Below are 24,067 nucleotides of genomic sequence, written 5' to 3'. Positions count from 1 at the left end.
GGTTCCTTTCATGGGTTCAATTCACAGAAGAGTTACAATTATTTGGTGGACAAACTCACAGTGACCTCAAAGCTGAATAGCCAGTGAATAAAGTGCTCATTAACAACAATTTTTACTTCTTGGCATATCAGTATTTCTTTCATGTGGCCTAATTAACACCCTAGTCTGTCTCTTTGCTTCCTCTAACCTACTGGAATGTGTACCTCGTAAGTATCTATCTTGGCAGCTTATGGACTCAGTGAATCCTAAATTGGAAGTGATCCTTATCTAGTACAGGAGATGTTCTGTAAACATGTTTTGAAGCTTTTTGAAAGGAATAGCCTGGTCATTGTCTAAATGGTACTCTAGTGAAGTATAAAGTGCTGTGCCCTATGCTGTTGAGACCAAACAATAAAGTCAAACATTTGCTGTTTCATCTGAAAAGGTAAGCTTAGAAGACATATTTGGGTATGACTATTTGCACTGAAAGGATTTAACCTAGTATCTTTCCTTTACTAAATAGGTGGCCCCTGATTTCTGCAAGTGTTACTGGGAACTCCATCATAAAATGAATGATAAGAACAAGTCATTTTTCCCAGTTGGAAATAATAATTATATCTGTGATAAGCATTTGTTATTCTTTAAGTATGGGCTTCCCTGGTGGCTCAGTGGTAGAGAGTCCGCCTGCAGTGTACAAGGTGCAAGTTTGATCCCTGTATCAGGAACATCCCCTGGATGAGGGCATGGAAACCCACTCCTGTATTCTTGCCTAGAGAATTCCATGGATAGAGGAGCCTAGCAGGCTACAGTCCATTGGGTTGTAAAGACTTGGACACAAATTAAGCAACTTAGCATGCATGCAAACTAAGTATGACCAATAGTGTGTCATCAAAGACACATTGGTCCCTAGATGAATCATTAAATATACTGAAATTATGTGCTGGGTCCTAAAAAGGGGCAAAACCATATAATACAAATTACTCTAAAATATATGCTTATCACCTAGCTATATAGCTATTGTATATTTAATCTAATGCCAATATACTTTATATAATGAACATCGGGAAAAAATTTGGTTACCTTTTGCCAACTTAGAATTTAGAAGAGCACCTTGGGGTTAAATATTTTTTTTACATTTTTTTTTTTATTTTATTTTTTAACTTTACAATATTGTATTGGTTTTGCCCTATATCAACAGGAATCCACCACAGTTATACACGTGTTCCTCATCCTGAACCCTCCTCCATCCTCCCTCCCCATACCATCCCTCTGGGTCATCCCAGTGCACCAGCCCCAAGCATCCAGTATCGTGCATTGACCTGGACTGGCGACTCGTTTCGTATATGATATTATACATGTTTCAATGCCATTCTCCCAAATCATCCCACCCTCTCCCTCTCCCACAGAGTCCAAAAGACTGTTCTATACATCAGTGTCTCTTTTGCTGTCTCGTATACAGGGTTATTGTTACCATCTTTCTAAATTCCATATATATGCGTTAGTATACTGTATTGGTGTTTTTCTTTCTGGCTTACTTCACTCTGTATAATAGACTCCAGTTTCATCCACCTCATTAGAACTGATTCAAACGTATTCTTTTTAATGGCTGAGTAATACTCCATTGTGTATATGTGCCACAGCTTTCTTATCCATTCATCTGCTGATGGACATCTAGGTTGCTTCCATGTCCTGGCTATTATAAACAGTGCTGCGATGAACATTGGGGTACACGTGTCTCTTTCCCTTCTGGTTTCCTCAGTGTGTATGCCCAGCAGTGGGATTGCTGGGTCATAAGGCAGTTCTATTTCCAGTTTTTTAAGGAATCTCCACACTGTTCTCCATAGTGGCTGCACTAGTTTGCATTCCCACCAACAGTGTAAGTGGGTTCCTTTTTCTCTGCACCCTCTCCAGCATTTATTGCTTGTAGACTTTTGGATTACAGCCATTCTGACTGCCGTGAAATGGTACCTCATAGTGGTTTTGATTTGCATTTCTCTGATAATGAGTGATGTTGAGCATCTTTTCATGGGTTTGTTAGCCATCTGTATGTCTTTGGAAAAATGTCTATTTAGTTCTTTGGCCCATTTTTTGGTTGGGTCATTTATTTATCTGGAGTTGAGCTGTCGGAGTTGCTTGCATATTTTTGAGATTAGTTGTTTGTCAGTTGCTTCATTTGCTATTATTTTCTCCCATTCTGAAGGCTGCCTTTTCACCTTGCTAATAGTTTCCTTTGTTGTGAAGAAGCTTTTAATTTTAATTAGGTCCCATTTGCTTATTTTTGCTTTTATTTCCAATATTCTGGGAGGTTGGTCATAGAGGATCCTGCTGTGATGTATGTTGGAGAGTGTTTTGCCTATGTTCTCCTCTAGGAGTTTTATAGTTTCTGGTCTTACATTTAGATCTTTAATCCATTTTGAGTTTATCTTTGTGTATGGTGTTAGAAAGTGTTCTAGTTTCATTCTTTTACAAGTGGTTGACCAGTTTTCCCAGCACCACTTGTTAAAGAGATTGTCTTTAATCCATTGTATATTCTTGCCTCCTTTGTCAAAGATAAGGTGTCCATAGGTGCCTGGATTTATCTCTGGGCTTTCTATTTTGTTCCATTGATCTATATTTCTGTCTTTGTGCCAGTACCATACTGTCTTGATGACTGTGGCTTTGTAGTAGAGCCTGAAGTCAGGTAGGTTGATTCCTCCAGTTCCATTCTTCTTTCTCAAGATTGCTTTGGCTATTCGTGTTTTTTTGTATTTCCATACAAATTATGAAATTATTTGTTCTAGCTCCGTGAAGAATACCATTGGTAGCTTGATAAGGATTGCATTGAATCTATAAATTGCTTTGAGTAGTATACTCATTTTCACTATATTGATTCTTCCAATCTGTGAACATGGTATATTTCTCTGTCTATTAGCGTCCTCAAACCAGCTCTCCAACAAATACTAAAGGATATTCTCTAGACAGGAAACACAAAAAGGGTGTATAAACTCGAACCCAAAACAATAAAGTAAATGGTAACGGGATCATACTTATGAATAATTACCTTAAACATAAATGGGTTGAATGCCCCAACCAAAAGACAAAGACTGGCTGAATGAATACAAAAACAAGACCCGTATATATGTTGTCTACAAGAGACCAACCTCAAAACAGGGAACACACACAGACTGAAAGTGAAAGGCTGGAAAAAGATTTTCCATGCAAATAGAGACCAAAAGAAAGCAGGAGTAGCAATACTCATATCAGATAAAATAGACTTTAAAACAAAGGCTATGCAAAGAGACAAAGAAGGTCACTACATAATGATCAAAGGATCAATCCAAGAAGAAGATATAACAATTATAAATATATATGCACCCAACATAGGAGCACCGCAATATGTAAGACAAATGCTAACAAGTATGAAAGGGGAAATTAACAATAACACAATAATAGTGGGAGACTTTAATACCGCACTCACACCTATGGATAGATCAACTAAATGGAAAATTAACAGGGAAACACTAACTTTAAATGATACGATAGACCAGTTAGACCTAATTGATATCTATAGGACATTTCACCCCCAAACAATGAATTTCACCTTTTTCTCAAGGACACACGGAAACTTCTCCAGGATAGATCACATCCTGGGCCATAAATCTGGCCTTGGTAAATTCAAAACAATTGAAATCATTCCAAGCATCTTTTCTGACCACGATGCAGTAAGATTAGATCTCAGTTACAGGAGAAAAACTATTAAAAATTCCAACATATGGAGGCTGAACAACACGCTGCTGAATAACCAACAAATCACAGAAGAAATAAAAAAAAAAAAATCAAAATATTCATAGATACGAATGAAAATGAAAACAACAACCCAAAACCTGTGGGACACTGTAAAAGCAGTCCTAAGGGGAAAGTTCATAGCAATACAGGCATACCTCAAGAAACAAGAAAAAAATCAAATAATCTAACTCTACACCTAAAGCAACTAGAAAAGGAAGAAATGAAGAACCCCAGGGTTAGTAGAAGGAAAGAAATCTTAAAAATTAGGGCAGAAATAAATGCAAAAGAAACAAAAGCGACCATTGCAAAAATCAACAAAGCCAAAAGCTGGTTCTTTGAAAGGATAAATAAAATTGACAAACCAATGGCCAGACTCATCAAGAAACAAAGGGAGAAAAATTAAATCAATAAAGTTAGAAATGAAAATGGGGTTGATTGAAGATGACCTACTATCTTTACAGACGTTGTTTGAAAAAATCTGAACTAATGGTTTATTTTTCTACGCCTCATAAGAAACTGAGGCATTTGGTATTATCCACCTTAGGCTAGGCCAGGTTTAGAATTGGCATAAGAATTGATTTTGGAGATGGTTGTGATGATGTTTCCTCAAGAGAAGCATTTGTCAGCAAGCAGCTAAGAGCAGCAAAAAAAAAAAAAAAAAAAAAGTCCTTCATGATTATTTAGATCTCTTAAGTTCTTTGAATTTTTATTAGTATATCATATGATTGCCAAATCATAAAGTATACTGTGTAATTGTTACCACAGTGACATCTTTTTTTTTCCTCTAGCCTTCCCTGGTGGTTGTAGGAAACCCTGGGGTCTCCTTGGGTCTGTGGTCGCCTTCTGGCCCTTCCGGTTCATGTCCTGCTTGCTTGGCAGGCCCGATTGAGCCCCTTGGAACACGTCCACACCACGAGAGGGGAGGGGACCCTGTGTGGGGAGGCCCGAACAGGGCCTTATTTTGTGCTCACATTTTATTTGTGTGCTGGTTTTACTTATTTCATATCTGCATTTCTTTGTGTGTATATTTTCACTATCCTTGTTATTTTTCAGTACCTGTATAGCATTCTATCCTGATAATACACCACACCAGTGTCCCACTAGGATTGTTTTAATTTTTCTTAATAATTAATAGTAATGCTATGTACATTTTTATATAGTCTTTTACATTTTTCTTTTCATTTTATATTATTCCCTTGGACCAAATTTACCTAAATGCAGTTACCAGGTCCAAAAGTACAGCTGGAACCATAACTCATCTTATTGTTAGACTGCTTTTCAGAAAGATCAAATTTGTGGGATTGTCACCACTGTAGAGTTCAAATGTAATTCCCTACATCTGGGCAACACTGGATTTTTATCATTTTATTCCTTTTTTCTTCTCTGAAAGGTATATTGTGATACATTTGGGTTATTCTAATTTGCACTTTATTTCACTGCATTGTTACTTTTAGTGCTTTCATTTTTAAAAAATATTTAAATGGTTTTATCTCTAAGGACTGTAGTTACCAACTCATACATTCTTAATGTATTTTGGCCAGTAGACTTTGAAGAGCTATGGTAGGCACCTTTCCTCCCATTATGGTGCTGACCTTTTGACATTTAGTTCATTAGACAAAAGAGCATTTTAAAAAATGACTGACTTTATTTGAGACTACAAATGTAGTGATATTAGGACATAGTAGCTATCAGATAGCATGCACGCATTCCCTCCTTCCATTCTCACCTCCCTCTTCCTCTCTGTTTTCTGCCTTTTTTGAGGGAGGATATTAGACTTCTTGCTAAAGTCATATGAAAATACACTTGTTATCCAAAGCCTATCTCTGAGAAGGATACTGGTCCCATTGGTAATAGAAATTGCTTTGGGAGAGGTGAACTAGGCCAACAGCTGGGAGAGGAGAGGGAAACTTTTCACTGTAGCTTTTATAACTTTTGATTTCCAAACTGGATTGATATTACTAAAAAAAAAATATGTATTTTTTGGTATTACTTTTTAATAAAAACAAAGGCTTATGTAAGATCAGTGCTTGTCATTATTGTGGATCTTTAAAAGCTAACTTTAAAACTCATGCTGCCACGTGCGATGAACTTCAGTGGCAGAAAATGAGATGAAGGCAGCACAATTTAGGTATATGTGATATTTGGGCAGAACTGCCTGCCATTCTATTTACTAAACATAACATTTCTGGACTATACGTACAGCATAAAGGAAATTTACTTTCATAGAAATATTTCTCTTGGGCATTAGTATAATGCTGAGACCTTCCACTGACCTAAATTCCAGGATAAAGCTGGGGTATGAGAATGACCAGTGAGTGATCTTCTTCATGAGTTTCTGTCTCATGGAAGCTGTTTCTAGCCAAGCACTGCTTGAGGCCAGCTGGCAGGTGCAGGTTCCAATTTTCTATTTGTGATTCCCTGACTTTGGTGTTCTCCATGGGGCTTATCCTTTCTCCATCAGTTGAGTTTTGACAAGTGCAGTGGCACAAATATGACTGGAAACCATTAGCTCCTCTCTGGCCACACTGGTGGTTCATGTCTCTTAAAGGGACCAAGAGGATGCGTGGAGGCTTCAAAAACCCCGTGAGGAGTTAGATCTCTACACGTCTTTGTTTGAGGATAGACTTTGGAAAAAAACTTTCAGGGAATCCTTCAACCTAATTGGAATTGGCTGCTGTCCCTGAGGCCTTGTACTGATTAGACTTGTGCTCTCTGATAAGGGAATGACCAGCTACATGTGGCCATTTAAACTGAAATAAAATGGAAAGACTGGGTTCCTCAGTCATGCTAGTAACAATAGCCACGTGGGGCTGGTGCCTCCTGTACCAAACTGAGCAGATACGGACCATTTCCATTATTGTAGAGTGTCCTATGGGCCAGAGCTAAATTGTTCAGACATGTCAGCAGTGTATGCAGGTGTGTGACCTGAGGGGATAGCCTTCATGGTGCTGTCAAGGCCTCCGTAATCCTAACGGTCCTTTAAGGATTGTCTGAATTCCAGTTCCTCTAGCAAATTTATCCTGACTACTCCAGCTCACAGCGATGACTCCCTTCTTTGAATACCTAGGGTGCCTGAAAGATGTGATGACACGTTGTTTTATTGGTATCACACTTTTGCTTTGAAGTTAGTTCTCATCTTCCCAGCAAGGCTGCAGGGCCCTCAAGAGCAGAGTTTCAACCCCACACTGCCTGCTAGATGCATCTATATGTGACACAGAGCTTCTCTTTTCATCCCAAAATGCTTGTCAGAAGCATTTATCAAAACCCTCCTTTTCTCCAACTGTCTTTTTTATGCTTTCTTTGCTCTTATTTTCAATATTTATAAGAGTCAGTGTGTAGGACACAATGTCAGCTTTAACAACCATTTATTTTTTGAGGAAGGTCAACATGCTTATTGTTTTTGGGTATTACAGTCTCACTTGCTGTCTTGGTGAGGGGGTGAGGGTGAGGAAGGTTTTGGAACACTGGTGTTAGATCTTGAAAACACTTTGGAGAAAGTTGATGATATCTTCCTCATCATTTCAGACCCTGTCTAGAGGAAGTATGGGGCTTTCAAAGTCTGTGGACAACCAGAAGAGAAATGTGATCAGTTATCAGGCTTTCCAATTGCTGTCAGGCCCCAGGGAGTGATCATTTAGGATTCAGAAATAAGTAGTTATATAATAGCTTTTGTTTTTAAAAGTGCTTTCACAAAGAGTATTTTGCTCCTTCTGACAGCCTTGGGAAGAAAGCAGGAGAAACCCAGTGAGGTCAGATGTCTTGTCTAAGGTCACATGGGTAGCCTGATGAGCTAATTCCACACAAGAAGGTAACTTTCAACTCTCAACAGTACTGGTGTCCATTTCAAAATGTCCAGGCAAAAGCAGCTGTGCACTACAAAAGGCTATCATTTCTCACTCAGTTTGGGTACATTTTCAGTTGTCTGACCCAAGTGATCTGTTTATTGTGTGAGCTCTACAGGACTTGTGTAGCCAATAAAAGTCTCCATTTGGACTTATTGTTCTATACCACTTGTCTTGTGCAAAGGGCTCTTAAAGCATCTAATAGTTTATGTTAACAAAATGATTGTTGTATCTGTAAGGACAGAAATGAGCATTTATCTTTGTTGCTGATGCATTGTGACAAGATGTCATAAAAAGACACAGGACAATAAAGCACATACCTTCTTATTTCTAGTAAAAGACATGGTTCTCCTAGACCTCTTGCAAATCCTCAGTTTTTCTCTTTAGCAATATAACCTTAGGAACTTCAAGGATCTATGATTAAAACTAAGGTAGCAGATAGCAAATTTAACCCCAAATAAAGGGAGGGGAATAGTTTAGCTCCTCAGATCAATAATGGAGTACTGGAATGTGCTGATAGTTTAAACAAAATAAGAACAACCAAGAAATTAATAAGGAAAAAGCCACAATTTGCAAAGGTAAAGGCTTGAATGGAGAGATAGCTTCTGAAAAAGTAAGACAAAGACTTATAGAATTCAAGCATATATACTGCAAGCCCACATTCTGAAAATCTTGAGGGGAAAAATAAAGCTTTGTTTTTGCAATTTGCGGATCTTGTTAAAAATGTAGATGCCTGGTCACCATTTCCAGGTCTCCTTCAAGACACCCTGCTGCTGCTTTGATCTGCTTTGTGGGCAGCACCATGGACTTCACTTGGTTGGTACTGGTCACTCTGAAGAGAGAAATGTACCTGGGTGTTTATGACCATGACACATGCCAAGGGCTAGGGAATGACACATCATACCATGAACTGATTTTAATTCCCCCAAAATCCTATTTGTGAAAAATAAGCTGTAATGAGCCTGTGTTAGTCCAGAAGTCCCCTCTTTTTTGGTGGGTTTTCCTAAGCAGGTATCATTGTAATTTCAAATTCCATGTAAACTGTCCTCTGTGGGGAGCTTTACTACTTTGAGCACCTTAGGACAGGCTGAGCCATTTCTGCATTTCTTCCTCTGAAAGCCCTTACCAGAACAAAAATAGGTTATCTGAACTGCTTCTCAGTGAATTCCTCTAATGTGTAGAATGTAGGGGTTGGGAGGAGGTGTCCCCATTAAACTGAAGTCACAGAAGAGTGTGATTTTACTCTTTGACTGGACATGCTACTTGGAAACCTAGATGGGATCTTTTCTACTTATCACTGAATTCTGTAGGCAGTTCCTGGTCACTGCTTAGTTCTGAGATGTGGCCCCTGTTTGGCAGGAAAAAGAATATGGGATAGAGCCTCAAGACCTGTGATGTTTGAGCCCTGGCTCAGCCACCTGCTGGCTGTGCCACTTCAGGCAGGTCATTTGCCTCCATTTTCTCCTCTCTGAGGGACAACTTCAAGACTTGCAAGGAAGCATGGTATGATAAGATTTAGTGACTGTTACCTTGTCAATATAATGGAAATGATGCTTCACCGGGTGGATGTGAGAAAAGTGCAAAAGCACTTAGCAGAATGCCTGGTACATGGCCATTCCCTAATAAATGTTACTCCCAGTACCTGTCACCCCTTTACTGTGAGGTTTAAGTCAGAGAACTGCATGCTGCTGCTGCTGCTGCTAAGTCACTTCAGTTGTGTCTGACTCTATGCAACCCCATAGATGGCAGCCCACCAGGCTCCCCCATCCCTGGGATTCTCCAGGCAAGAACACTGGAATGGGTTGCCATTTCCTTCTCCAGAGAACTGCATAAAAACCTGCAAATTGCAATCTACATACATACTAAGGGAGAAGGAAATGGCAACCCACTCCAGTATCCTTGCCTGGAGAATCCCATGGACAAAGGAGCCTGGAGTGCTACAATCCATGGGGTCACAAAGAGTCAGGCATGACTGAGCGAATCACATACACACACACACACACATACATATTAAGTCATATTTTATCCTCATATTGGTGGTGGGTGGGTGTGCTGCAAGGCAAGAGCCATTCAATGTGATGGGCAAGGGGGGTGAATGATCAAAACTCCTATGTTCAAAATGACATAATTGAGAGCTTCATTCTAATATGATAAATTTGTTGTACCTGAAGTGCCATCGTTTGAGGAATATTGGCTGGTCAGGTAACTTCTGCATTGATAGAGGGTGATAAACTGCCAAGACAAAGGTGAAATACTAGCTTAAGCCTCTGCCCTTTGATGGACAGTGAACACTAGAAACCCTGAAGGGAGCACAACCATTGTGGCATCATACATAGTAATCTCAGGGCCCCTCAGTCTCAAAGAATTATCTTCTGGGACTTTGGTTCTTCCTAGACATGACTTATCATAATTCTTGCTAATTAGGACACCCAGGATTAGGGCCAGATTCAGACAAGGGCTGCCCCTGGCGGATAATTTCAAGGGCTCACATGTCCCAGGTCACAAAACAATGTCAGCCATGCTGCCCTTCCCCTCCTTGAGCTTGGAACAAATAAAACATTTTCAATCCTTCTCTGAGCAAAGATAATGATAGTGGAGGTCTTAAGGGAAGAAGGAGGCAAGGGGAGGTCCATTTTACCACCCCAATCTTCTTTGAAATAATTCTTAAACATTGTGAGGTCTGGAGAAAGAAAGTGGTAGCGTGAGGTTGCAGCAGCCTGGAGGGGGCAGGGCGGAGATGGTGGCTCAGGTGCTGGCTTTGTTCTGTGGACCTTCCTCAGCCCCTGGAATGCAGAAGAAGCAGGGTCCCAGAAAGGCCTGCAATAGGCTGGGGGAGGTGGCTGGGCTAGGTGTGCCATGGTGAGGGCGGTTAAAAACGATGGGGAATACTAACGCATATATATGGAATTTAGAAAGATGGTAACAATAACCCTGTGTACGAGACAGCAAAAGAGACACTGATGTATAGAACAGTCTTATGGACTCTGTGGGAGAGGGAGAGGGTGGGAAGATTTGGGAGAATGGCATTGAAACATGTAAAATATCATGTATGAAATGAGTTGCCAGTCCAGGTTCGATGCACGATACTGGATGCTTGGGGCTGGTGCACTGGGACGACCCAGAGGGATGGAATGGGAAGGGAGGAGGGAGGAGGGTTCAGGATGGGGAACACATGTAAACCTGTGGCGGATTCATTTTGATATTTGGCAAATCTAATACAGTTATGTAAAGTTTAAAAATAAAATAAAATTAAAAAAAAAAAAAAAAAAAAACGATGGGGAAAATCAATGAAGGCAAGATGAGAGAAGCATGAGAGATGAGAGAAGCTCTCCACACCAACACCTATCATTGGTATGGAGAGCAGGGTATTATGATGAAAGTTTTGGATTTGAGGCAGTTTATGGATTAAGATACTGAGGATAGCATACATAAAGGGGTAATCTGGGACAGAACAATCTAAGGGACTGGTTCCCAACGTTGGCTGCACAACACAACCAATGGAGAAATATTACAAATAGGCATGCTTGGACCCCGCCCCAAATGAACAGGAATCCCTGAGGCTGGGGTAAGCATTGTTCTCTTTTCTAAGTTGCCTAGGTGACTCTAGCATGAAGTCAGGTTGAGAATTTCTTATCTAAAGGAAGTGTTAGGGGAAACACACTGATTGAAACCACCCACCCTGGCCAGGCACCATAGTAACCATTTGCATGAGTTGTTTTATGACAGGAGATTCTGATAAGGAATACGGAACTAATAAGCCACCACCAACAGGAAGAGTTCGGGGAAGGTTAAAAGCACTTCCCAGAATCCCTCTCGCTAGCATCCATCTTGGCTGAGCTATGCGTGTGCCACTAGGAAAGACTGATTTAGAATGATTGGCCACCCGGAAACTAATCCCATCACCATAAAACCCAAGACTGCGAGCCACACGGCAGAGCAGTTCTCCTGGGTTCCCTTACCCTACTGCTGTCCACCCGGCTGCCCTTTCCCAATAAAATCTATTGCTTTGTTAGCACATGTGTCTCCTTGGACAATTCATTTCCAAGTGTTAGACAAGAGCCCAGTTTCAGGCCCTGGAAGGGGTCCGCCTTCCTGCAACAGAAGGAGGGGCAGGGGCAGATGCTACTAAATGGCCAGACACAAGTCCATTAACTCAGTGGTTCTCAACACTGCCTGTTCATCAAAATCACCAAGGGCCCAGTCTGCAACCCAGACCAACTGAATCCAAATCTCTGGGGATGGGACGCTGGGCATCAGTTGTTAAAGTTGATTCCAGGGTGCAGCCAGGGTTAAGAACCTCTGCTCTGTGTAACAGTTCCCGCACTGGGCTGTCCATCAGCTTCATGGGGGTAGAAGTTGAGGCACTCCTGACTTAGTTGGAATTTGACTCTGATGGTGCTAAAGCTGTTCTTCTGACAAAACAAGCCCTTGCTGTCATGAAGCTTATACTCAAGTGAATCCTCTGCCAGAGGATGAGGGCAGGAATATCTGACAGCTTTGTTTACTTCTGAGTCTCTAGCCCTTGGCACATAGTAGGCACTTGATAAATGTTGAATAAATGACTAAATGGTGACATAAGTGCTGTGAAGAAAATAACGCAGGATAAGGGGGATGGTTTGTGTTTATGTGTGTGTACACGCATGCTGGGGGATGGTTAAAGTGAACCAAGAGTAAATCAAAAGTAATACAATACAGAGAGGAGGATCTAGGAGGATCTGTAGTTTCAGTCTCCTCAGAGACTTCCTAAGAGGGCTTTAGGTGGAGGGAATTTCCTGAGATCACACTAAGGAGTGGGCCAGATTTTTGGAAAGCTGCCTAGGAAGGGTACCCTGCATAGCAGATGGAGCCAGCATTTCCCTCAGCCAGTGCCCCTTCCTCTTCAAAGCACCTGTTCCCTCACTGCCCCACCAGGCCCTCCAGTTCCAGGGACTCACTCCTTGAGTGCCATTGTTCTCAGGTGCTAAGGGGCTTACTCTATGCACTTACTTGGGGACAATAACTTCAACCAGGGGTTGGCCCCAACTGGGAGTGCTTCCTGAGGCCCCCCTCAAGGTACACCACACCCTTACTTTAAAGCACTCCCTCATTTCTGTCAGGGTTCCACTGGCTGACAATGAGGGGAGCCAGTGAAAGATATTTACCTTAAGACTGCTCAAATTCTCCAGACATGGACATTCAAGACTTTCTGTGATCAAAACACAATATTGGAAAACAGTTATTTCTGAGACATGTACACATTTTGGCACAAAAATAACCTCAATAATTTCATCAGAGAATCACAGAAACTAGGCAAGCAGAAGAAACTGAAAGTGGTGAGATCCTCAAATTCTGGGCACAGGTCTTGGAGAAGATGCCTCTAACATGCCAAGCTCATCCCATCTAGAGTCCCTTGCACTTACTGAATTCTGTGTGTGGGACCCTCTGCTTCCAGATCTTCTTGTGGTCACTTCCTTCCCATTATTAAGATCTGATGTTTCTAGATTTCTTGGACCAAACTAATCTAGTCAGTCATTCTATATCACTTGGGCTCTTCTTTATTATTTTTTTTTTCATATTCATTCATGAATTTCACAAATATGTACTGAGGATCTACTCTGTGCTTCTTTTGTAGACACGTGGGAATACAGTGAACAGAGAAAAATCCCTGCCCTCATGGAACTAACATTCTACAGAAGGGAGAGTCAATAAACACATTTTTAAAAAAGCTTTCTGGTGGTACAAATGCTAGGGATAAAATTAAAGCAGGGAGTGCTAGGGTGGCATTGGGGTTTCAGTTTTAAAAAGTGTTCAGGGAATTTTTTACTTCGAATATAATATTTCAGCAAAGATCTGAAGAAGATAAATGTTCATGTGGCTGGAGTGGAGTGATTAAGAGAGATCATAAAGAGAGGTGGTCAGACAGGTTACCAGGAGGGGCGAGTGAAATCCAGACCATGTGTGGCCTTCTAAGCCATTGTAAAGACCCTGGCTTTTATCCTAGGTGAAATGGGAATACTTATTCCTATCTAGGATTATTGTGTTTATGTACTGTACTCAGTCACTCAGTCCTGTCCAACTCTTCACCACCGCAGAGGAAGCCCTATTGTGTTTATATCCCCTTCCCAATTAGAAGGAGGTGAAGACTTTGTCTCTCATTCGCAGCTGTATCTCCACAACTTAGAACAGTGTCCAGCCCAAAGAAAGTGCTTAGTGACTCTGTTGAATGTGAATGAATGCATGAACTGGACAGGTGCAATATTCAATATTACCACAGGATACCTATATCTAAGCGTGACTCACTGCAGTGAAGTTGAAGAAAACAATGACATTGAATTCAGATTTGGGAGACTTGGGATCTCTATTCTGACTGGCAGTATGACCTTGGACAAGTCACTTCCCTACCCTGAACCTCAGTCTCTTCAGCTGTAAAATAAGGTTATACTAGCTACTTTCTATTGGAGAAGGAAACGGCAACCCACTCCAGTGTTCTGGCTCTGACAGCCTATGATTCCATAATACAGGAAACACACCAGTGGTGTATCATCCTCTGACGATGACCTGTTTATGGGATTCTGGCAACTTACCTCCATTTTATGATTCATCTTTTAATGAATGTTATTCCCACTCTCAAGTGGAGAGGATATATTTCTTGAGTAACATCTTGAATGGATGCAGGCTTGAAACAACCAAGGCCAACTCCAGCTCTGTAGTTGGAGTTTTCAGGCCATCTTTACAGTAAACATGATACCCCTACCTCAGTGCTGTCCCATTGTTAGAGCCACATTGATCCTTTGAGCTTTAAAAGAATAGAGGACCAAACTCAACTCATAAATAATGAGTCAGTTTTAACAGAGACAGAATTAAAGTGGGGTCCACCCTAGCCAGGATTTCATTTAAGCAAATAAATGTAGGTTTAATTTTTAGCTTTAAAAGCTTTTGAATATATTTTACTAGGGCTAACCTAGTTATACAAAGCAAGCATACATTCTTAAAGAGATGATTAAATCCTAGTAGCATGGGCTGTAGTCTCCGTATAGATGTGATAAACCTTTATTTCCTGGATATTTCCCACAGGATCATGGTAACTGTAAACTTATAGTCACACTACATACTTTTCATCACAATTATTAATGGAATCTTGCTAGTGTTTCAGAAAAAGCAAACTAGTTCATCACACTAACTGGTTAACTGACTCAGTATTCCTCCAATTTAGATCAGCCAATGGCACCCCACTCCAGTACTCTTGCCTGGAAAATCCCATGGATGGAGGAGCCTGGTAGGCTGCAGTCCATGGGGTCACTAAGAGTCGGACACGACTGAGCGACTTTGCTTTCACTTTTCACTTTCATGTATTGGAGAAGGAAATGGCAACCCACTCCAGTGTTCTTGCCTGGAGAATCCCAGGGATGGGGGAGCCTGGTGGCTGCCGTCTATGGGGTCACACAGAGTCGGACACGACTGAAGTGACTTAGCATAGCATACTGGAAAACTCATATTCATCAATGCAATGAACAAACTCTCTTTTTAAATACAATCTAATTTAAAGTAAGAAAAGAAATCAATCCAAACTTCTGTAACCTTGGCACTTGGATCTGTGGAACACTCGTCATCAAAACTAAAGAAAAGATACAAGACATTTCATTTTCTTTGTATATTATATGTAGGAATGAATAATGATTAATGAATAATAATGACTGTTAAAGAACCATCTGTCCAAGTATTTGTTTATATAGATGCAAATCTGGCATGGTATGTCTGTGAGTTCTCAAAATAAAAATGACAGCTACATTGGCTTTGGTTTTATATGTTCCCACTTGTCTTATGCAATGATACCAATACTTGAGATTTGCCTGCAATACTAATTATGTATGTTAAGACAAGCGTGAGTGGAGATAAAGCCAGTGGTGGGCCAGGAGTGGATGTCCTAAAATGGCATCAGGTCAAAAAGAAACCTTAATTTCATGGTGCCAGGTGGAAAAGGATATAGTTGGAACAGGGTGGATTTTCTTCCTTATGCCCTATTTTTCCCATGATACAAAGTGCTACTTTTCTGAACTTATGGTTACTAGCGGGGAGGGTGGGGTGAAGGGATGGTTAGGGAGTTTTGGATGGACATGTACACACTGCTATATTTAAAACGGATAACCAACAAGGATGTACTGTATAGCACAGGGAACTCTGCTCAATGTTATGTGGCAGCCTGGTTGGGAAGGGAGTTTGGGGGAGAATGGATACATGTATATGTATGGCTGAATCCCTTTGCTGTCTACCTGAAAATATTACAACATTGTTCATTGGTGATACACCAATATAAAATAAAAAAAATTTAAACACAAAAACACAGTGCTACTGTTCCCAGTTTGTGAATATTCTTATAAACACAAGGGCAATTTTAGACATGTTTTGGCTATTCTAGAAAAACTATTAAGACTTCAGTGTATTTTGTTCCTCCCTGTCCCTATACATACCACATGGTCCAGCCTTTCTCTTATAGTCTTTTCCAACCTGGATGGTCTTATCTAAATCTTATCCATCATTTAAAGCCCAACTCCAACTCTATTGCTTTTGAGAATTCTTCCCTGAGTGCTCTAATTTACATTGTCCCTCTATGTCCTTGGGATTCTTCTGACAGTGCCACTTGGCTGAGCATTTAGGTATATACATGGACTAAGTGGGAACTCCTTTAGGTGAGCCAATAGTGTGGGGACTGTTGACTCAGAACCTGTCTCCCAGATTCAAGAACATAACACATTAAAGACTCAAAGTAACTATACTACAGACCACTATACTAGAAAGTAGATCCCAGGAGAAGAAAGTAGAGACCAAATAAATAGGAATAGGAGAAAAGATGTGAAGGGAGGGCCCAGGAAGTAAACACAGAGGGGAGTTAGGGGAAGGAGTGAGGGGAGATAGAAGGGCTAAACTGGCTTCCTCACAGGTTTACTTGAAGGGCCCATTCTTCCCATCAACATAATCTTCATTTCAGATTTCTATTTCCTTAGCCAGCTAGTATTACTTTAACTGACTGTACCTAGCAAATGAAGGCAGATCTTCATTATATAAAGATGTACTCACCATTCTATGGATGAAGTGATGTGTTGGTTTGGTGCTAGGTCTCATTTCTCTTTCCTGGAAAAATGCAAGTAAAACACAAAAGAGTGTTTCTAATAAATAAAATATACCACAACATGTCCTTAGTTATCAATATAGCCAGTATTTCTGACCAGGCACACTTTGTTTGGTCATGAGATTTCACATGGCTTTCCAGTAAATAAACAGATCCCAATACATAGAGTTTGTGTAAGGCTATTGACATGATGAGCTCCTGAACTGTCCAGAGTCATATCCCTGTGTTTTGTTTTCTCTGGTTCATTGCTGCTTCTGAGTTGGAAAGAAGTGAAAGTGAAAGTCGCTCAGTCATATATGACTCTTTGCAACTCCATAGACTGTAGTCCATGGAATTCTCCAGGCCAGAATACTGGAGTGGGTAGCCTTTCCCTTCTCCAGAGGATCTTCCCAACCTAGGGATTGAACCCAGGTTTCCTGCAAATGGATAATCCATGGGATTGTTTTACTAGGAAATTCTAAATCATGTGCAATCCCCATACATATGAGTAAGGTACAATTTTTGGGGTAGGGCTAACACTGACCCAAGAGGTCAGTGAGGCCCAGATCACCACTAGAAGGGTACAGAACAGGGATAAGAGCTAGAGTTTATGGGCTGTTTACAGGGGGAATATTCAACATATTCAACTAACAAGCTGGATAAGTAATTTTTAAGAAGATAGTTGGTTAAATAACTTTCCCCAATGTCACATATCTACTAAGTGACAGAGCCAGAATTCAAACCAGGTAGGCTGAATTTGCATGAATGTTTTTACTCCCCTTCAAGTCCATCTTCTGGTCCTGCCTACTGGAATGGAGTTGGTACACACAAAACTTCCAATGAATATTTACAGGTCAGTGTACAAAAAACCCCACAACCTATCATTTTAAATAATTAGCTTGTATTTCTCCTAACCAGTTTCTATTTTCTGTTTTTCTTGTCCTTCTAAATAGCCTAGGACTCGCCATGATCAGTTTTTCTTCAATTGAGGCTCCTGGTTTCATCTGTTAATCATTTCCCTTTTGTTATAAATGTCATCAGAGCTGGGAGAGACTACTTGGGATCCAGTTGATGCTCTTATCTTCCTACACAATGTGTATTACTTGGGCTAAGTTTGTGAAACTCTCTACCCTTTCTATAGAAACCTGGTCACTGATAGTTACGGTTGTGTCTTTTTCTCCCAAGGCGAATTTGTGACAGTCAAGCATTTTGAGGTAGTTACACCAATGTTAGAAACAGTTCTTATTAGTGTCTGTTCAGATTCCGCCTGTTTTGCTGGTGACACTTCAGTAATTATAGTTACACTGGATTTGGGCTGACATTTTCCTACTGACAAAAATTTTTTCAGACTGCATTTGCTAATCGGTGGCTTAGAGTGAGCCACTATGCTGGTAGTGAGCTTCATGTCTTCTTTTACTTGATCTTCAAGTGGGCTTTCTGGAAATACTTCTTCTTCTTTTATAACCTCTTGTAAAACAATTTCATCTTCATCAGAAGCTAAGCTTTCTTCTTTATTTTCTAAATTTTCTTGACTAATATCAGATTTATTAACCGAATAATAAGATCTTTTTTGTTTTGGACATCTTTTATTTTTTTTTAATTTTATTTTATTTTTAAACTTTACAATATTGTATTAGTTTTGCCAAATATCGAAATGAATCCACCACAGATATACCTGTGTTCCCCATCCTGAACCCTCCTCCCTCCTCCCTCCACATACCCTCCCACTGGGTCGTCCCAGTGCATCAGCCCCAAGCATCCAGTATCATGCATCGAACCTGGACTGGCGACTCGTTTCATACATGATATTATACATGTTTCAATGCCATTTTCCCAAATCTCCCCACCCTCTACCTCTCCCACAGAGTCCATAAGACTGATCTATACATCAGTGTCTCTTTTGCTGTCTCGTACACAGGGTTATTGTTACCATCTTTCTAAATTCCATATATATGCATTAGTATACTGTATTGGTGTTTTTCTTTCTGGCTTACTTCACTCTGTATAATAGTTTCCAGTTTCATCCACCTCATTAGAATTGACTCAAATGTATTCTTTTTAATGGCTGAGTAATATTCCATTGTGTATATGTGCCACAGCTTTCTTATCCATTCATCTGCTGATGGACATCTAGGTTGCTTCCATGTCCTGGCTATTATAAACAGTGCTGCGATGAACATTGGGGTACACGTGTCTCTTTCCCTTCTGGTTTCCTCAGTGTGTATGCCCAGCAGTGGGATTGCTGGATCATAAGGCAGTTCTCTTTCCAGTTTTTTATGGAATCTCCACACTGTTCTCCATAGTGGCTGTACTAGTTTGCATTCCCACCAACAGTGTAAGAGGGTTCCCTTTTCTCCACACCCTCTCCAGCATTTATTGCTTGTAGATTTTTGGATCGCAGCCATTCTGACTGGCGTGAAATGGTACCTCATAGTGGTTTTGATTTGCATTTCTCTGATAATGAGTGATGTTGAGCATCTTTTCATGTGTTTGTTAGCCATCTGCATGTCTTCTTTGGAGAAATGTCTATTTAGTTCTTTGGCCCATTTTTTGATTGGGTCATTTATTTTTCTGGAGTTGAGCTGTAGGAGTTGCTTGTATATTTTTCAGATTAGTTGTTTGTCAGTTGCTTCATTTGCTATTATCTTCTCCCATTCTGAAGGCTGCCTTTTCACCTTGCTAATAGTTTCCTTTGTTGTGCAGAAGCTTTTAATTTTACTTAGGTCCCATTTGTTTATTTTTGCTTTTATTTCCAATATTCTGGGAGGTGGGTCATAGAGGATCCTGCTGTGATGTATGTCGGAGAGTGTTTTGCCTATGTTCTCCTCTAGGAGTTTTATAGTTTCTGGTCTTACATTTAGATCTTTAATCCATTTTGAGTTTATCTTTGTGTATGGTGTTAGAAAGTGTTCTAGTTTCATTCTTTTACAAGTGGTTGACCAGTTTTCCCAGCACTACTTGTTAAAGAGATTGTCTTTAATCCATTGCATATTCTTGCCTCCTTTGTCAAAGATAAGGTGTCCATATGTGCGTGGATTTATCTCTGGGCTTTCCATTTTGTTCCATTGATCAATATTTCTGTCTTTGTGCCAGTACCATACTGTCTTGATAACTGTGGCTTTGTAATAGAGCCTGAAGTCAGGTAGGTTGATTCCTCCAGTTCCATTCTTCTTTCTCAAGATAGCTTTGGCTATTCGAGGTTTTTTGTATTTCCATACAAATTGTGAAATTATTTGTTCTAGCTCTGTGAAGAATACTGTTGGCAGCTTGATAGGGATTGCATTGAATCTATAAATTGCTTTGGGTAGTATACTCATTTTCACTATATTGACTCTTCCAATCCATGAACATGGTATATTTCTCCATTAGTGTCCTCTTTGATTTCTTTCACCAGTGTTTTATAGTTTTTATATATAGGTCTTTAGCTTCTTCAGGTAGATATATTCCTAAGTATTTTATTCTTTCCGTTGCAATGGTGAATGGAATTGTTTCCTTAATTTCTCTTCCTGTTTTCTCATTATTAGTGTATAGGAATGCAAGGGATTTCTGTGTGTTGATTTTATATCCTGCAACTTTACTATAATCATTTATTAGTTCTAGTAATTTTCTGGTGGAGTCTTTAGGGTTTTCTATGTAGAGGATCATGTCATCTGCAAATAGTGAGAGTTTTGCTTCTTCTTTTCCAATTTGGATTCCTTTTATTTCTTTTTCTGCTCTGATTGCTCTGGCCAAAACTTCCAAAACTATGTTGAATAGTAATGGTGAAAGTGGTCACCCTTGTCGTGTTCCTGACTTTAGGGGAAAAGCTTTCAATTTTTCACCATTGAGGATAAGGTTTGCTGTGGGTTTGTCATATATAGCTTTTATTATGTTGAGGTATGTTCCTTCTATTCCTGCTTTCTGGAGAGTTTTTATCATAAATGGATGTTGAATTTTGTCAAAGGCTTTCTCTGCATCTATTGAGATAATCATATGGTTTTTATTTTTCAATTTGTTAATGTGGTGTATTACATTGATTGATTTGTGGATATTGAAGAGTCCTTGCATCCCTGGGATAAAGCCCACTTGGTCATGGTGTATGATCTTTTTAATGTGTTGTTGGATTCTGATTGCTAGAATTTTGTTAAGGATTTTTGCATCTATGTTCATCAGTGATATTGGCCTGTAGTTTTCTTTTTTTGTGGCATCTTTGTCAAGTTTTGGTATTAGGGTGATGGTGGCCTCATAGAATGAGTTTGGAAGTTTACCTTCCTCTGCAATTTTCTGGAAGAGTTTGAGCAGGATAGGTGTTAGCTCTTCTCTACATTTTTGGTAGAATTCAGCTGTGAAGCTGTCTGGACCTGGGCTTTTGTTTGCTGGAAGATTTTTGATTACAGTTTCAATTTCCGTGCTTGTGATGAGTCTGTTAAGATTTTCTATTTCTTCCTGGTCGAGTTTTGGAAAGTTGTACTTTTCTGAGAATTTGTCCATTTCTTCCACGTTGTCCATTTTATTGGCATATAATTGTTGATAGTAGTCTCTTATGATCCTTTGTATTTCTGTGTTGTCTGTTGTGATCTCTCCATTTTCATTTCTAATTTTATTGATTTGATTTTTCTCCCTTTGTTTCTTGATGAGTCTGGCTAATGGTTTGTCAACTTTATTTATCCTTTCAAAGAACCAGCTTTTGGCTTTGTTGATTTTTGCAATGGTCAATTTTGTTTCTTTTGCATTTATTTCTGCCCTAATTTTTAAGATTTCTTTCCTTCTACTAACCCTGGGGCTCTTCATTTCTTCCTTTTCTAGTTGCTTTAGGTGTAGGGTTAGGTTATTTATTTGACTTTTTTCTTGTTTCTTGAGGTATGCCTGTATTGCTATGAACTTTCCCCTTAGAACTGCTTTTAAAATGTCCCATAGGTTTTGGGTTGTTGTGTTTTCATTTTCATTAGTTTCTATGCAAATTTTGATTTCTTTTTTGATTTCTTCTGTGATTTGTTGGTTATGCAGCAGCGTGTTGTTCAGCCTCCATGTGTTGGAATTTTTAGTAGTTTTTCTCCTGTAATTGAGATCTAATCTTACTGCATCGTGATCAGAAAAGATGCTTGGAATGATTTCATTTTTTTTTAATTTACCAAGGCTAGCTTTATGGCCCAGGATGTGATCTATCCTGGAGAAGGTTTCATGTGCGCTTGAGAAAAAGGTGAAATTCATTATTTTGGGATGAAATGTCCTATAGATATCAATTAGATCTAACTGGTCTATTGTATCATTTAAAGTTTGTGTTTCCTTGTTAATTTTCTGTTTTTTTTTTTTTTTTTTTCTGATTTATCCATAGGTGTGAGTGGGGTATTAAAGTCTCCCACTATTATTGTGTTTTTGTTAATTTCTCCTTTCATAGTTGTTAGCATTTGTCTTACATATTGTGGCGCTCCCATGTTGGGTGCATATATATTTATAATTGTTATGTCTTCTTCTTGGATTGATCCTTTGATCATTATGTAGTGACCATCTTTGTCTCTTTTCACAGCCTTTGTTTTAGAGTCTATTTTATCTGATATGAGTATTGCTACTCCTGCTTTCTTTTGGTCCCTATTTGCATGGAAAATCTTTTTCCAGCCCTTCACTTTCAGTCTGTATGTGTCCCCTGTTTTGAGGTGGGTCTCTTGTAGACAACATATGTAGGGGTCTTGTTTTTGTATCCATTCAGCCAGTCTTTGTCTTTTGGTTGGGGCATTCAACCCATTTACGTTTAAGGTAATTACTGATAAGTATGATCCCGTTGCCACTTACTTTATTGTTTTGGGTTCGGTTTTATACACCGTTTTTGTGTGTCTTGTCTAGAGAATATCCTTTAGTATTTGTTGGACAGCTGGTTTGGTGGTGCTGAGTTCTCTCAGCTTTTGCTTGTCTGAGAAGCTTTTGATTTCTCCTTCATACTTGAATGAGATCCTTGCTGGGTACAATAATCTGGGCTGTAGGTTATTTTCTTTCATCACTTTAAGTATGTCTTGCCATTCCCTCCTGGCTTGAAGAGTTTCTATTGAAAGATCAACTGTTATCCTTATGGGAACTCACTTGTGTGTTATTTGTTGTTTTTCCCTTGCTGCTTTTAATATTTGTTCTTTGTGTTTGATCTTTGTTAATTTGATTAATATGTGTCTTGGGGTGTTTCACCTTGGGTTTATCCTGTTTGGGACTCTCTGGGTTTCTTGGACTTGGGTGATTATTTCCTTCCCCATTTTAGGGAAGTTTTCAACTATTATCTCCTCAAGTATTTTCTCATGGTCTTTCTTTTTGTCTTCTTCTTCTGGGACCCCTATAATTCGAATGTTGTAGCGTTTAATATTGTCCTGGAGGTCTCTGAGATTGTCCTCATTTCTTTTAATTCGTTTTTCTTTTATCCTCTCTGATTCATTTATTTCTACCATTCTATCTTCTAATTCACTAATCCTATCTTCTGCCTCTGTTATTCTACTATTTGTTGCCTCCAGAGTGTTTTTAATTTCATTTATTGCATTATTCATTATATATTGACTCTCTTTTATTTCTTCTAGGTCCTTGTTAAACCTTTCTTGCATCTTCTCCATCTTTGTCTCCAGGCTATTTATCTGTGATTCAATTTTGATTTCAAGATTTTGGATCAATTTCACTATCATTATTCGGAATTCTTTATCAGGTAGATTCCCTATCTCTTCCTCTTTTGTTTGGTTTGGTGGGCATTTATCCTGTTCTTTTATCTGCTGGGTATTCCTCTGTCTCTTCATCTTGTTTAAATTGCTGAGTTTGGGGTGTCCTTTCTATATTCTGGTAGTTTGTGGAATTCTCTTTATTGTGGCATTTCCTCGCTCTGTGTGGGTTTGTACAGGTGGCTTGTCAAGGTTTCTTGGTTAGGGAAGCTTGTGTCGGTGTTCTGGTGGGTGGAGCTAGATTTCTTCTCTCTGGAGTGCAATGAAATGTCCAGTGATGAGTTATGGGATGTCTATGGTTTTGGGGTGACTTTGGGCTGCCTGTATCTTGGAGCTCAGGGCTGTGTTCCTTGCTGCTGGAGAATTTGCTTGGTATGTCTTGCCCTGAAACTTGTTGGCCCTTGTGTGGTGCTTGGTTTCAGTGCAGGTATGGAGGCATTTGATAAGCTCCTGTCAATTAAAGTTCCTTGGAGTCAGGAGCTCCCTGGAGTCAGGGTTTGGACTTAAGCCTCCCGCTTCCAGTTATCGGTTTTATTTTTACAGTAGTTTGAAAGCTTCTCCTTCTACACAGCACCATTGATAAAACATCTACATTAAAGATGAAAAGTTTCTCTACCATGAGGTTCACCCATAGAGGTTCACAGCATTATATGGAGAAGAGAAGAGGGAGGAGGGAGTTAAAGGTGACCCGAATGAGATGAGGTGGAATCAATAGAGGAGAGAGTGGGCTA

The 24,067-nt window shown here is 39.7% G+C and overlaps 1 protein-coding gene across 2 annotated transcripts in view; it reads left to right on the top strand.

The window, feature by feature from the left end:
• Positions 1–24,067, top strand: part of LOC102390113 (RNA-binding motif protein, X-linked 2) — a 65,073-nt gene that overhangs the window by 22,010 nt on the left and 18,996 nt on the right. Inside the window, exon 6 of one of the 2 annotated variants that reach the window (XM_044937495.2) lies at positions 4,533–5,767. The exons of the other annotated variant lie outside the window; for it this stretch is intronic. Coding sequence (XP_044793430.1) covers positions 4,533–4,633 — 101 coding nt within the window. The 3' untranslated portion in view covers positions 4,634–5,767. Of the gene's footprint in view, positions 1–4,532; positions 5,768–24,067 lie in introns of those variants that run through there. 2 annotated transcript variants of the gene reach the window in all.

Source organism: Bubalus bubalis, chromosome X (assembly GCF_019923935.1).
Source record: "Bubalus bubalis isolate 160015118507 breed Murrah chromosome X, NDDB_SH_1, whole genome shotgun sequence".
NCBI classification, from domain to species: Eukaryota; Metazoa; Chordata; class Mammalia; order Artiodactyla; family Bovidae; genus Bubalus; species Bubalus bubalis.
This window is presented reverse-complemented; position numbering and strand designations above follow the sequence as displayed.